Source organism: Anthonomus grandis, chromosome 19 (genome assembly GCF_022605725.1).
Source record: "Anthonomus grandis grandis chromosome 19, icAntGran1.3, whole genome shotgun sequence".
NCBI classification, from domain to species: Eukaryota; Metazoa; Arthropoda; class Insecta; order Coleoptera; family Curculionidae; genus Anthonomus; species Anthonomus grandis.
In genome coordinates this window covers 8519394-8536304 of record NC_065564.1, presented here as the reverse complement: position 1 = coordinate 8536304, position 16911 = coordinate 8519394, and the positions used below count along the sequence as shown (strand labels likewise).

The following is a 16911-nucleotide window of genomic DNA, read 5'->3' as shown; positions in this document are numbered from 1 at the left end:
TATTTCAAAATATAACTATCTACTTTTTAAAGAAAATCTCTACCTGCTACTGGATAAAGCTATATTACGGTCTTTTGTATCGCACAGTTTGTCGTTGTGTATAATAATTCTTTAAGTAACTTTTCTTTTCTTTCTAAAATATGTGCGTACATTTAAGGAGCTATTCGCTAATAAGTTGCATGATATTGTTTTATTTTCACTTCAAAGGGATTAGGTAGGTTAAGTAAGAGTAGCCACATGGCTAGACTTCGCCTCTCTTATATCTCTATAGAAATGTATGTATAATAATCACAACTGTAAACTATTTGTTTGTTAAATAAAAGACGTTTATTATTATTATTATTTACCGCTATTAGTGGGTAACCGAACTGTCAATCCGATAAAACATCCAATCATTAAAAAATCATAACTTACCTAACGGATCTTGGGGCAGCACCTCCTCAATATCGGACCCCTCGCTCTCGACCGTCTTGGGCGGCGGAGGGTCCTTCTCGCACTCGTTGTAACTCTTACTCTTATTCAAATTCCTCGTGCTACGTCTGGGCGCGACCGCCTCAATTTTCTTCTTCTCTCCCTCACCGCTCGCGGTCGATTTCTTCTCCGGCGTATCGTCCAAGTTGATCACCTCCGTCCCGTTGGTCTTCGGTCCTTCGACAATCAGGACGTCACCGTCTCCCTCCTCCTCCTCCTCCTGCTCCTCTTCATCTTCACTGTTCAACTCGATCAACTCTTGACTTTTGCCCTTTTCACTTTTATTGTCATTGTCGTCGTCGTCGTCGTCGTTGATCTCGTGGATCTCTTGGGAGGAGGCCACGCTCGCCGATCGGTTTTCGTCGCCGTTCTCGGACGTTTCGTCCGTTTTGGAGTCCTCAGGTTTTGTGTTGGTAGTGGGGGGAGCCGTCGCCCCGTCTTGCGACGATTTGTCGTCGGTTTCGCCGTTCGTGGTGGCGCTGGAGTCTTGGGTGTTCTCGCTCGATTTCGATTCGCCCGCGGGTTCTTCTTGCGTTTTTGATGTCGTACTTTCTGCCGTGCTACTGCTGCTGCTGCTACTGCTGCAAGGATAAGGTTATTTTAATTATTTTAAATTTGACGTTGTTTAATAATTTTATTAAACAACGTCAAACTTAAAAAGCTCATTGACAGTTGTTGATGAAATTGCCAATTGCAAAAATATACGGGGTGCATTAGTTTTTATTAATAATAAGTCAATACTAAATACTTAATTAAAAGAAAATAAACAGAAGCAGGTTTGTGTTAAGAATTTTTTTTTTTAATTAGGGAAAATTTCGATTTTTGATATTAAATCAAATTGAATACAAAAAAGTTTGATACGTCATAGCATAGGTTTTATAAAAATAGGTAATAGAAATCCAGGGCCGTATTTTGAAAGAAAAAGAGTTGATGATGGTATCTCCAAGACGAAACGTCGTATTTTAATTCCGAAAACGCCATCTTGTAGAGGAGAAAAAGTGCCCTCAACAAAGTGTTATTTATTTTATTATACGATTTTAAATACCGTCATAAAAAAATAGAAAAGATTTTTCCAGATATCTTGGGAACTATTCGAAATTATTTAATTTTAAAACGGCATTTTGTTAAGTACCAAATTTAGCAACTTTGCCATAATTTAACCGACTTTGTATCTCTTACGGTTTCCGAGATCCCAATAATAAGGGTCGCATTTGGGCCACCCCGTACACTTTTTTAAAAACGTTAAAATAGGTGTCCAAACAAATTGTTTAAGGAATTTTCAAAATTTTATTTCCACTGTTTTTTCAAATATGGATATTTTATGAAATGTTTAATAAAAAAAATCATACATTCCAATAAATGTTTTTTTTTCTGCTGAACTAGGTATTTAGTCAAATTATCCTAGGAATATGTGTAAAAATGTTCAAAATAATATTTCTACTGGTTTTGAAGACTTTTTTTTTGAGTTTTGAATTGCTTATATCGCATATAAGCAATTTCTCAAATTTTGAGAAAAAATTGGACCTTGAAAAAAACATTTTTTTAAGAAAAATATTTAAAAAATCCAACATATTAATAATCATTATCAGGAATTTTTCCATAGTGCGGAACTGATTTTTCAATTGCTAAAAACTTAAATGCTTTTAAATGTTTATTCTTTTTTCTCATGATTTAAAATTTAATTAATTAAAAGCTTATTAAACTATTGGTTATTTGTGTTAAACCCGATGAACCCTAATATAAATGTTAAAAAAAAAATTTAGTTTCAAATTATGATAATGACTTATTGATATTATCCGTTCAATTTTATTGGCTGTGACAGTAGTTAAAGTCTGCGCTGTCATGGTTAGGTACCAAACATATTATTATAATCATGGTTACCAAAAATGTAATTATATTTGTTGGATTGGATAAATTGGCCCGCAAGATTGCCTGATATAACACCCATGGATTTTTCCATATAAAGTTACTAACAATGCCGGCCTCTTCAGCTTTGTGTGAAAGGAACTGGTCAACATGGGGAGTTCTCCATAGTAAATTGAGAAATAGACTGACCACTACACGCTCCGGAAAGCTGGTCTATGTTAAATACAATTTAAATATTATTAATAAATGTGAAAAAATACCCGACTTAAATATATCTTCATCCTCCGAAGCTGATGTTTCTTCGTCTTCCGAAGCCGAGCAGCTAGACTCCGACTCCGAAAATGAGAATCTTCCATTAGCTACACTCCTAAACTAAACTACACTCATAATAATTCAGATTAATAACTGAGATTGATATTTTTTGTTTAATTTTAAGTGTTCACGTTTTTATGTTAATTATATTATTCATGGATATTGAAAAATAAACTACTTATTCTTATTGATTTATATAATGTATCCCTGGATGGACCAAACTATACCATTCACTTGATTACCCTGTACAAGATTTCCAAATTTTAGGTATTAAATACCCAACAAACAAAATTTCTTTAAAACAATTATTGCTGTCTTTATATAAATGTGGAATGTAGTTAGATCCATCAACTGCATACTGAATTTTGCTTTAATTGACCAAAAAAAAGTTGACCGGTCAAATCCACAACCCTAGTTGTAATTAATAAAACAGAGGGTATATCTTTGATCTTATTGACTGGACATTAAGTAAAGTCTGGTTAATTTAAATTTTCTAAAAAAGAATCATTATGATTCACACAAGGCTGCTCAGGATTAGTACTGCACATGTTTTCCAAAACACTGATTTGCGTCACATATATAGAATCTTCTTCATAATTACTAACTACCTTATCAGTTCGATAGTTACACTTGACATACTCAAAGTTATATAAGTTACTTAAAAAACCTCACTCAAAATATACTACAGTATACCTATCCTCAGGGTAGTTGCATTATTGACTTCAAGAGATGTAATTTGGACCTTGAAACTTTTATTTTTTCTGATGAAAATCCATATTTCTTAAATTGTGGGTCTAGAAATGTTGCTTGCGTCGTTAGTTTCAACCTCCTTAAACCTTTCTTTTAAACCGCTTTGTAATTTATATATTAGTGAAGATAATATTTCAGAAGGGTTTTGTTGAACGTCTAAAAACGTTTGAATGTGCCTTTTTTCATAGTGTTCACTAACAGAATTACTTTAGATATTGTAACTGAATTTTCGGCACTAATTTCAACTGTAACTTTATTAAGAAGTTTTAAAACTTCTACAAATCTTTCTAAAATGTACCAATCAGATAGTGATAGTGTATTTAGCCGTGGTTCCTCCACTGCTAACACAGCCACGACGGCGTTTTTAATTAAAATTATCCGACTAAGCATATCATACGTGGAATTCCACCGTGTTACCAATCCCATTTGTGATTCCATACTTTCTAATTTTACCAAGGCACTGGAACTTTGTTTAAAATATTGCACAATTTTTTTTAACTTTATGGATTTGCTCTTGGAGTTCTATTATGGCATTCTGTAACACTAAATTAAGAGTATGTCCAAAACACGGGAAGAAACGCCAGTTTCTTCTCAGTTAGTAATCCTTATTGCAGCAGTGATATTTGCAGCATTATCTGATATAATGCAAGAAACGTTATTTGTAAGGCTCCATTTATGTATACTTCAAAAAATCTGCAAAGTTTATTGCCGTATGTTTCTCGTTGAACGGTATACATCCTGAAAGATAGGAAACAAGCGTATGTTTTCTTTTATGAGTTTTAATAAAATGGGCCGTTAGGATTGATAAAGCTTTGATTATTAATGGAAGTCCATCCGTCTGTGGTTAAACAAACTGCATCTACTTTTGACATTATCTGTAGTAACTCTAGCTTTCATTCATTATACATTTTTGGTATTAAACTGTTTGATACTGTTTTTCTGCTTGGCTTTCTATAATTTGGATTAAGCATAAATATTTTTTTTTTTTAAATTCAGGATTTAAAAGGTTGGTACTCTTTTACAATTAATTTTATTAATTGCTCATCCAATTTTTTAGATTTTTTAACTGATATTGGACGAGAAATAAAGTTATATTTTGTTGAATATGAGTCTGGGTTATATTTTTGGTTACAGTTGATATATGTTGTTCATCAGCAGCTGAATGTGAACAAGATGGGTTTGGTTCTTTAGAATCTGTAACGCCTGTAGCTTTTCCCGGGTGATCTTGTGTACACTTTTAATATGTCTCCCGAGATTGCCGGTTGCGCCTCCAGAAAAACCTATTATTTTATTACAATAACTGCATTTTCCTTTCCCATCGTCTACTATAGAAAAATGTTTCCATATTTCACTTCGTTTATTCTTCAAGTCCGACATCTTTAAAGTTAGTTAATACTTCCGACTTACACTTGCTACCTATATGTTTAAAATATGCAAATTCAAACCGGCTTCAAATATAAAAAAATTCACAAAGGTTTAACCAAGTATTACTTCTAAAAGACTCTTATCTACATTTTTTAACTTATTAAAAAAAAACAACTAAAATAACGCGCCTTGGCGCCCTCAATGAAGTTTAAAGCATGACACTGCATAGTGAAACATACAGAACCGAGCAAAAGTAAAGAAACTTTTTTTTTATTTTTAAATTTATTTTATTAAAGTAAACTAAAATTTTTTTATCCTATAATACTACACCAAACTAGATAATAAAAATAAAACATAAACAATATAATTCTACTTATTATAAAGCCATATGTAAATTAATTTAAAAAAAACAGGGAGCAAAAATAGAGAAACACATATTTAAAGAAAATATATAATAACAACAAATTAATATTTAGTTGCATATCCCTTATTTTTAATAACTGCAAGGCATCTCCTTTTCATAGATCCAATCAGATTCCCTAAGGTCTCCTTGGGTACAGAATGCCATGCAGCTTCAACTGCTTCAAACAACTCGTCTCCATTTTAAAATTTTTCGGGATGTTCCTTACGAATTTTTTTGTCTACTAAATCCCATAGATTCTTTATGGGATTAAGGTCAGGACTCTGAGCTGGCCACTTAACAACAGTTATTTCTTTGTCCTCAAAAAATTTGTTTATAATTTTAGCTGTATGCTTCGGATCATTGTCGTGTTGAAACCTCCATTGCAATGGCATGTTTTCCTCTGCATATGGCAACAAATTATCAGTTAATATTTCTAAATATTTAAACCGATCCATAATCCCATCAATTTTGACAATGGGGCCCATTTCCATACCAGAGAAACAACCCCACACTTGTACATTTCTCCCTCCATGCTTAATAGTGCCCAAAGTAGACTTTGGATCAACTCTTTTAATTTTAGGACGCCTGACCCACAAAATACCATCAGAAGAAAATAAATTAAACTTACTTTTATCCGAAAATAATACTGTATTCCATCTTGCTTCTGACCAGTTTAAATGGTCATGTGCAAATTGAGGTCGGGCGGTTCGATTCTTCTTCGAAATGAAGAGTTTCTTGGATGGTTTTCTTGCCGGCAAGCCACTGTCCCTTAAACGTCTTCGAACTGTATGGACACTAATATTTACATCGTCTAGTTGAGATTTTATATCCACTGCTGTGTTAAATGGATTTTTAAGAGCTAAGGATTTAATCTTCTCGTCAACTCTAGGCGTCGTTTTTCTAGGCCTACCAGTTTTAGGTGGACTTATTAATGAGTTCCTAATGCAGTGTAACTTTATGGTTTTGGAAACGACTGAGTGGTTTAATCCTAACTGCTTAGCAATGATTGCTTGCTTAACACCCGATTGATATTTTGGTATTATCAACTGTTTTATGCATAACGCCAAAGTAATACCTCGAGGCATATTTACAGGTTATTATTTATTAATTAACAAAATATTATTGTGTATTGCTTTCAATAAGCAAACATAAACTAAGAACTTTAAAAATGTGTCTCTACTTTTGCTCCCCATAAAATAAAGATAAGCAAATAGATTGTTTTTGTTGCAATAATTTATAAATACCAAATATATTTTTGCATTCCTTTGAACCTAAAGAAATAATGTGAGTATTTGTTTATTGGCAATAGCCGATTACTCTGGCTTTATATTTATTAAATAAAATGTTTCTCCACTTTTGCTTGGTACTGTATATATGCCCAACCTATAACAATATCACCCTATCATCATATAAAAAGGTAAATTTTAAGATCTTTACAACCGGCTGGTGAATGTTTAAGCTAATAATTTACTGAACAAACTATAGTAGATATAATGTTTGTAATAAATGTAACCCTTGTGGATATTTCTTAAACTGTTTGATTAATTTACTTCTAAACCTTCTGTTTAGCATAAATGAAGCATTTCTACTATACAGTACTAAAATTTACCACCATCACAAAATTCAATGCACAAAGTTTAAAACCAATTAATAAATCTACTAGACAGTAATCACCACTATAAATTAAAAAATCATTATCCGAAACTCCAAACAACTAAACATAGCGTGTGCATAAAGCATTAAGTGTGAAACTAAACACATTTATTTATAGCCCTAACCCCTATATTCTTTAAAACTATCATCCTCATTGCTGACGACTGGCTACCAATTGAGGCTATAAGTGCAATATCGGACTAACCCACAAAAATTCAAAATCGGCTTTATTGTAGAATATTATCCGTCAAGTTTAAATCTATTTATTGCACAGTAGATCAAACAACCAATTCCTTTTCGTTACGAGATGGCAGCACTAAACTAGTTATTGAACTTAATTATTGATGAAAGATTAAAGAAGCAAAGTGGACTATCCTCAGTTAGTTCACTGAGCTACCTAAAAAAAAGTCACTAAACTGGCAAAAAGTGGAAACGCAACGGTCATCTGTTTTGATCTAATGAAGACTCTTCCTACACCTGTACTTACCACAGGCATTTGTTACTATAAAAGGCAGTTATGGACTTACTGCTTTAATATACATGAAATGGGAACCAATAATTCGTTCATGTTTGTATGGGATGAAAGTATTGCTTCCAAGGGGCCGCAAGAGGTGGGATCTTGTATTTTATATTACATAAAAAACTTTGTTACATCGAAAAGACTTATGTGTGTGGTCAGAATCGTAATATAAAAATGTCATTGATATGTAACTATATTACTGCATCTCCATTATTTACTATGGAAGAAATAGATCATAAATTCCTTGTAAGTGGTCATTTCTATTTAACATGCAACAAAGATTTCGAAATCATGGAAAAAGAAGAGAAATTCCATCCACATATTTTTATACCTCAAGACTGGTATACAGTCATAAGACATCCCTTTACCATAATAGAAATGGATAAGTCAAGATTTTTTTCCGCAAAGGAACTTGAAAATAACATAATAAACACAAAAGTATCTGAAACAAAAACAATGGTGGAGAGGCTCAAAATCCAATGGTTAAGGTTTAGAAAAGATTATCCCAATACTATTTTAGTTTTTCCCAATACTATTTAGTATAATTACTCGAATAATGAATAGGTTTATTTTAACACAGTAGATCTTAGTAAAAGGAAATCTGTTTCCAAGGAGATTAAAATCTTCCCCTTTTATACCCAAATGGTAATGCCATTAATGAAGCTAAAATAAAGATCTCCTCGAGTTCATGGAATTCATATTTCCTATATACCAAGATTTTCATAAAAATCTGAGGTCATTTGCTCAAGCAAGTGGAGGTGAAGTAGTTGGCCCAATTGAGGAAAAAGAAACTTTACGTATTTAATAACTACCTACTTAATAAAAAAATAAAGTTTCTATATTTTTTTATTTATTCTTGTGACAATACGAGTAATACAGTTTTTGACGTAATACTTATAATAGCTTAAGTTATGGTAACCCATTAAAAACCCAATCTATTTTAAATGCACTAACCCACATAGAAAAATCGAATATTACAGCCATATCCAAAAATTTAAAACAAGTTGCGCAAATTTAAGTAACACTCAAGAACATTCAATTAATTCGAACTACAGAAATATCCTTTTAAAAGGGTTTTGCGCACTTACATTTTCGTATTTTTTTTAAACATATTTTTTAGCACTTAATAATATTGGGGTTAGTCCGTTTTTGCACTCATAGCCTCAATTACGGATCGAAACGAAATATTGTATTGATTCGGCAAAAGAATTGTACCGGCGCTGCGGCGTTCGAATGATTGAATGAACGATTGGAAAGATTCTATCTTCTTTGGATCGATTCGGTGGCAAGCAAATGACTGAATTACACATCTCTACTTAAAAGCTACTTGGAATAAGAATTAAGGAAAATGATTAATATGTACCTGCTTTCATCGTCATTCTTATCGCTTCCCCTACTATTTTCATTCACTTGTTGAGGCAAACTGCTATTCGTGTTCGTATCCTCATTAGCACTGTGGACGCTTCCGTTTTCTTCCGGAATCACTTCTCCCGGCTCCAGGTTGGAGTCCTCTTGCTCCGGACTGGCCACACTTTTGGCTTCATCTTGACTTGTATGACTAGAACCATAAACACTCCGTATTACATATAATTACTGATTATTGTAACTCTAAACTAAAAAAAATATGGTTTAAATATACAAATTCCTCCCAAAATCACCACCAGCCATTGCAGTTAATATTGATGTCAATTTTAACGACCATGTGAAGGTCAGTTTGGCGCTTTGATGCTGTCAAATGCTTAACAAAATTCTATATGTGTTGAAAACCGATGCAAGAGTTTGATTGATTCTAGTTTCATGTGCAAGCTGAGATGAGTTTCTTCAACAAAAAGCTCCCTACAGCCTTTTTGGCTGATTTTTGAACTGTTTAAAACAGTATTGATACTGTCAAAGGCTTTGCAACGATCTAAATATTAACTAGTTGACAAATAGCGATCATAGGTTCTTTGAAAATAGAAATTGCTTTATCTCAGAAAATATTGGACTTACAAAGATAGTCGATAAACTCGAAAATTTAGTATTGAAAGAACTCGTCCCTTATCTCAAAGAGACTTACGTAACTAGAGAAAAAAATGAAAACTCCAAGTCTCAGTCTCAAAATGTCTATTTAATTATTCAGGTGACATGTTTCGCTAATGAAGCATCATCAGACCTATATAAACAGAAAAACACACGTAACTACAATAAAACCTTACACAAAACTACAATAAAACCTAAAACAAAATCAAATATTAAAAATTAGATAAAATTACCTTATAGCTAGGTGACCTGCTAAGTACTGACAAATATAATTTAAATATGAGAATACCCACATATTTGGTAATAAAAAACAATAACACGGCACAAAAATTCAACAAAAAATATAAAAAAGGGAAAAACGTGACAGGTGTAGGATTTGAACCCACGCTCTAAAGTCGATCTTGGTGAAACATCAGACCGTTAACCAATCGGCCAGCCCTGCCTACGAATATTGGAGTCAAAGGTATATATGCGTATCGTGAGCAGAAACAAGAGGTTAGATAAGATTATTAAAGATAAGTCCTGGCTCAAAGGTGAAAACATCATTAACGCATGTCAAATTTGGACTCTTTTTGGCTTTGGTGATTTCCATTTTCTCCAAGAGATCCAACTTTCTACTCTTAGGGCACTCGTGAACAATGGAAACATTTTCAGGGACGGAAAAACTATGACCCGTTGATAATAAATGGTTAGCAAATGCTGACTTAGTTTCTGTGGTGTTGGTGTCCCTGAACTTATTAACGAGGCTTAGGTGTTCCTGTACCCTTGTGGATACTCTCCTTCCTGATTGTCCCACATAAACGGCAGGGCAATCCTTACAATTAAGACAATATACACCCGATTTAGATAGAGGATCACTTTTATCCAACGTCTTTACTAGGTTCTTTCTTAGTGAGTTAGTCGTTTTGAAAGCTATGGAAAGGCTGAAAGGCTTAAAAAATTTTGCGTTGTTGAAAAAGTTGTTGAGAAATGCCGCCGAAATAACTAAGGCATCTAAAATTATTATTGTTGGTGATGTTGTTCGGTGGGTGGACGATGTGATAGGACAGTTTATATTTATTATAGAATTTGTAATATAATTTGTTCAAGTTGTGAAGTGAGAAATTATTGTTTACAGCAATTATTTTTATAATATTATGTTCTTTTTGAAAAGCGTCTTTGGACAGAGGTAATTTAAATAAACGGTAGAACATTGAATTAAAGGCTGCATATTTGTGTTGATAAGGGGAATTGGAATTAAATTGGATTATATTATCTGTTGCAGAAGGTTTGCGATATACTTCAAAAGAAATACTGTTATTATTTCGGTATAAAAGAAGATCTAAAAAGGGTAATTTTCTGTTTGTCTCTCTTTCCAGCGTAAAAGAGATTTGATTATGAAGGGAGTTAATGAATGACAAGAAATCTAATAAATCATTCTCGTCACCAACCCACAACACGCACACATCATCCACGTACCTCTTATAAGCTCTCAAAAAGCTCGCAAAGCGACTTTTCATGATTTTCTCCTCCAAGTGACTCATGAAGACCTCGCTCAAAAATGGTGAAAGACAAGAACCCATGGCGAGACCAGTTTTTTTGCCTAAAGAATTGATCATTAAATTTGAAGAAATTTTGTTCCAAAACTAATGATAAAAGGTGGATAAGATTATCTACCACCAGTTTTGGCAAAGTACTATTATTGTTTAGTAGGATCTCAACCAATGTTAAACAATCTGACGAGGGTATGCTAGGGAACAAGTTCTTTACATCTAAGGAAAGCAAAATGGCATTGTTTGGAACATCTATTTGCTTTAGATAATTAGCAAATTCAATTGAGTTTTTAATGGAGAATTCGTTCTGAAAACCAGTTACTTCTCTTAAAGTATTGTTAAGCCAAGGGGATAATTTATAGCAAGGAGAGTTTACGAAGGAAACTACTGGTCTTATCGGGTTTCCCTCCTTATGAATCTTAGGTAAGCCATAGAGCACAGGAGTACGTGGGTTCATAGGGTATAGGTTAGATTTAGTGGTGTTAAAGTATTCCAGAGTTATAAGACATCGATCTAGAGAATTCTTAAGTTTTGAGAAAAAACTAATCGTTGGATCCCTAGTAATAGTCACGAAGTCGTCAGTCGATAGAAATTTCGTCACTTTAGCCACATAGTCGAGTCTATTCATGACTACCAAACAAGAGCCTTTGTCTGCTCTGGAAATTAGAAGATCGTGCGTTTCAATTTTGTTTTTAACAGAATTAAGGTGTTGTTTGTTGTAATTATTAGGGACAGAGTTATGTCTCTCAGAGTTAAGAAAATTAATTATTTTTGATCGTAAAATGTTTTTGTTAGGGATATTAACAGACTGAATGATGCTCTCAGCCTCCACTGCCAGGACCTCTCTAGTGTTTCGATTTATTTGTTGCGAAAAATTAAATTTTAAATTTAAATTTAAGATATTTTCCTCCTCGGGGGTAAAAGAAACTTTAGATAAATTAAGAAAACGTTTGTGAAACAAGTTACTATTGCTCTTACCCAGCTCCCGCTTCTGCTCTAAATGGTCAGGACTCTTTGGTCTTTGTGAAATTCTTAAGTTGTACAATTTCTTACTAAGCCTACGGTATGTATTGGCACCAAAATCTTCTACATCTTCTCTCAATTTAGAATCCAAGGATAGAAACTCCGCAAAGGACAACGTTAACGTCAATGTAAAATATAAGTACTTGAGTTTAGAGTTGACTCTGTTAAGTGTTTTGTAATGTTGTTTTATTTCCTCCTTAATCCATATCCGTCTTCCTATGTTTAAAGCTCTCTGTGAAGATGAAGTGTGTGAGCCGCATCTGATATTAACGAACTTCGGCGTTAAACCTGATTTTAGGCAACTTTGTAGGAACCAAATTTTCAGTAAAAGGTTCTTTCTTGCAATTAGGTGGGATCTGTACAGTCGGACAAGTTTGGCTTGACTAGCATTTTCAAATTGAAAGAAGACGAGTATCCACAAGGGTACAGGAACACCTAAGCCTCGTTAATAAGTTCAGGGACACCAACACCACAGAAACTAAGTCAGCATTTGCTAACCATTTATTATCAACGGGTCATAGTTTTTCCGTCCCTGAAAATTTTTCCATTGTTCACGAGTGCCCTAAGAGTAGAAAGTTGGATCTCTTGGAGAAAATGGAAATCACCAAAGCCAAAAAGAGTCCAAATTTGACATGCGTTAATGATGTTTTCACCTTTGAGCCAGGACTTATCTTTAATAATCTTATCTAACCTCTTGTTTCTGCTCACGATACGCATATATACCTTTGACTCCAATATTCGTAGGCAGGGCTGGCCGATTGGTTAACGGTCTGATGTTTCACCAAGATCGACTTTAGAGCGTGGGTTCAAATCCTACACCTGTCACGTTTTTCCCTTTTTTATATTTTTTGTTGAATTTTTGTGCCGTGTTATTGTTTTTTATTACCAAATATGTGGGTATTCTCATATTTAAATTATATTTGTCAGTACTTAGCAGGTCACCTAGCTATAAGGTAATTTTATCTAATTTTTAATATTTGATTTTGTTTTAGGTTTTATTGTAGTTTTGTGTAAGGTTTTATTGTAGTTACGTGTGTTTTTCTGTTTATTATAGGTCTGATGATGCTTCATTAGCGAAACATGTCACCTGAATAATTAAATAGACATTTTGAGACTGAGACTTGGAGTTTTCATTTTTTTCTCTCGAAAATTTAGTGCAAATTTAGCCTCAAATCAAAATTGCTGTAGCTAGAATCATATTTTTTTACTTAGAACTAATTTACATGGTTACCTGTACAAAACTGAAAAAAAATACAAAAACGTCTTAAATAGTTTGGAAGGTATATGGAAAAACATCGTAGAATAAATGAAAAAATTTAAGTTTTCAACTTATTCCAAAATCTGATCAACATTGGGACTTATCAGACAGAACTGGCTCTAGATCGAGGAGTATTAGACCTACAAAAATGCTTCATATATGAAACTAATCTCCAGGAACTACTTTTTCTTTGAGTAGAAACTGCATCTCAATACCTCAAACAGTTATCAAATTATCCTTAATGGAAATTTGCTAAAAAAATAGCCTTTTACCAAAATTATTGTAGCCATGCGAATTTTTAACCTAAAATCATATTTTTCACATAGAATTAATCTAAAGAGTCTCCTGTATATTACTGTAAAAGAATTACAAAATTATCGGAATTAGCTTGGAAATTATAGGGAAAAATATCCTAGAAAAAACCAAAAATTCAATTTATTTCAAAAACATCAAATTCAATGAACATTACTAACTGACAGACAAAACTAACTACTATAGGTCAGGGAATATTAGACGTAATTATGTAGAATTGTTCCTTAGGTAATGAATGCTCCTACTTTGAGTAAAAACTTCATTTTATTACCTCAAAACGTTATCAAGTATTTCTAAAAGCAACGAAATGACGATGAAGTTTTTTGAAATTCACTTATAAATGACAAGTGAATTTTTGATTGTTCTAAAAACTTGATTTTTCAATTTTTTTTATTGATGCATAAAGTTGCTTCAATAAATATGGCACGTGTCAGTCTTTGAATCATGTCTCTATCTCTAATAGCAATAAAATGGTGAAGTTTTTAGAAAATCATTGGAAACATAAAAATGGCAGAAAAGTGCAATTTTGATTTTTCTCAAAAACTATTGACTTTCCAGATTTTTTTATTGACACATAAAAGATGCTCTATTGATTCTGTCACATGTAAATCTTTGAATCATGTCTCTATCTCTAACTGCAGAGAAATTATGAAGTTTTTTGAAAATCACTTGAAACATAAAAGCAAATGAGTGGAAATTTGATTTTTCTTAATAACTATGCATTTCATAAATTTTTTTATAAATGCATAAAAGATGCTCTATTGATCCTGGCACATGTCAGTCTTTGAATCATGTCTCTATCTCTAATAGCATAGAAATAATTATGAGGATTTTTGAAAATCACTTGAAACATAAAAATGGCAGAAAAGTGCAATTTTGATTTTTCTAAAAAACTATTGATTTTATAGATATTGCAGCATAAAAGATGCTTTTTCTCAAAAACTTTTAGTTTTTCAAAAAATATTGTAGATACATAAAAGGTTGCAATTGATTAGTCTTCTATTTAACTTTTTGTTCCAGGTCTCTACCTTTAATAGCAAAAAAGTTATCCAAAATTTTGAAAATTATCTAATGGGCAAAAGTGGCGAAAATCATAAATTTTACTTTTTCTCAAAAACCTTCAATTTCTCGGATTTTCTCATAGAGGCATAAAAGATTCAGAGTAACTGGGTGAATATCTGAGTCCTTGAATGAAGTGTCTATCTTTAATAGCAACCAAGTTATCCAAATTTTGAAAATCATTTGATGGACAAAAATGGCAAAAATCATAAATTTCACTTTTTCTCAAAAACCTTTAATTTCCTGCTTTTTTTTATAGAGGTATAAAAGATTATGAGTAATTGGGTGAATATCTCAGTCTTTGAATCAAGTCACTATCTTTAATAGCAAAGAAGTTAATCAAAATTTTAAAAATCATTTGATGGGCGAAAATCACAAGTTTTTCATAGAGGCATAAAAGATTCAGAATAATTGGATGAATATTTCAGTCTTTAAATCAATCTTTAATAGCAAAAAGGACCCCCATCAAAAAAAATATTTTTGATGGGGGTCCTAAAATGAAAAATTGTCAAAAATACCCTGTATTTTAAAAACTAATGAAAATTTTGTTGACGCATCTGTAAGAATCATGAACCCCATCATGAAAACTGCAACTCTCTACCTCTAAAAGTAACGGAGATATCTCGAAAAAGTACCCAAAATGGGACACCCTGTATATTTATTAAAATCAAATAGCAATAACTGGAAGTAATATAATACGCCCTCTTAAGAATAAAGGCCCTGACATTTTTCACTTTCTTTTCTGACACTGCTGTAGCAGGAGTATAGGTCAGTGATTCTTCCTTTAACAATTTTGAGCCGCTGTGTATGCACTGATAATTGTCTCTCTCTCTCTCTCTCTCTCTCTTTATCGAATAATCAAGTGCGAGCTCGTATTAGTCTAAGAGCAAGCGACACTCGACCCTACGTCATCGGGAATTGTGATATGAATAATATTAGTGCATAGCTTGGACACGGGCGAGTATGGAACACCCTTGTCGACCGGGCAAATCCTGTGCCAATTAGTGTAATTAATTAATGAAAAATACGAAAATCTTGATTCGTAACGTATTTAGGAATGAAATAAATAAGTAGGTACATGACATTGAAGGGGACAGGTGGCACTTTAAGGAAATATATGTGTGCCGTCCCTCCCTTGTGCCGAACCCCTGTTGACCGAGCGCAAAGGGGTTCTTGTAACTATTGTGCTTACATCATCAAGAATTTTTACAATTTTTTTTTTAAATTAAAGCTTAGAATGTGTACATCAAGAATAATTATGTGTGCCGTGGAAATTCGTGTGCCAAATGCGATGTTGAACGGTTTTTATCGGTCGACTTCAGCCCAATACCAAGATCTTTACGACTTAATTGGGTACTGTACATAGCAGAAAACGGAAACTTTGTCCGTTTTTTCTTCAGGATACTGTACATTCCTAGAACAGGATTCTATAGAATTTGTGTCCTCCCTATCCGTGTATAGTGAGCGTGTCGAATTGGGTGCCTAAGCCAGCAACTGCTAGAGCGGAGACGCAGTTTGGCTCAAGCAGGCGCAAGGTACAGGAGAAGAAATTGTTTATCGTTGGCAGTCCTTCGAGCCATGAAGTGTTTTATTTGCGGAAAATCCACGAATGTCATACCATTCACGGATATTTCATTTGAAAGGTGTCGTAACGCAATAGCAATTCGTGAGAAGAAAAAAATTAAATACAGAGGTCTACAATTTTGCGAGAAATCAAGGGAAAAGATGGATATCATAGAGAGTGCTACCAAAAGCCTTGTGCCATCAAAAGTAGATGGAAAGAAGAATTCGAAACTTTTTGCGGGGAGAAACATGTTGTAAGTACATAAATGTTCATACAATCTACAGGTTGTATGAAACTATATTTCAGTGATGATTTCATTTGAAGTAAAACAGTGAATCTTGAATTCTTTTCTGAAATTTTGTAGTATTTTTTCTAATGACGTTAATAACGCATGAGTGATCAATTTATCGAAAATTGAAGTCAAATATTCTTGTCATTCACCGAAGTTAGAGTTGTAAATCGCAAACGGATTCAATTGCGCATGTGCATTAATCAAATGTCACTCGCGATGCATATCGAAGCTTGAAATCCTGAAAAGTTTTCGTAGGATTTTTAAAGGACGGTGAATTGAATGAAGTTCAATAAACTTTCTCCAAGACATCAAGTCAATGGAAAAATTTATTGTAATGAGTGAAAGTACTTGTCAATAAATTACAATTTCATTCGCAAAATTTTATGAGTTTCAGCAAAGAAAATTATTATTTGATAAAATTTATTGAGAAAATTGAAAAGTGTACCGTAAAGTAGGGCTACTTTGTGACATTGCCACTTTTGACTAAATTTAATTTTTTTACCAGGTCGCTA

General features: G+C 33.1%; 1 protein-coding gene across 3 annotated transcripts in view; it reads right to left on the bottom strand.

Moving 5' to 3' along the window:
* The window catches only part of LOC126747325 (MOG interacting and ectopic P-granules protein 1), a 153822-nt gene that overhangs the window by 107160 nt on the left and 29751 nt on the right, over positions 1-16911 (bottom strand). For 2 of the 3 annotated variants that reach the window (XM_050455871.1, XM_050455873.1), the window contains exons 4-5: positions 8704-8898; positions 415-1052 (exon numbers count right to left, since the gene is read on the bottom strand). In XM_050455871.1, coding sequence (XP_050311828.1) covers positions 415-1052; positions 8704-8898 — 833 coding nt within the window. The remainder of the gene's footprint in view (positions 1-414; positions 1053-8703; positions 8899-16911) is intronic. The other variant, XM_050455872.1, reaches the window with a different exon arrangement.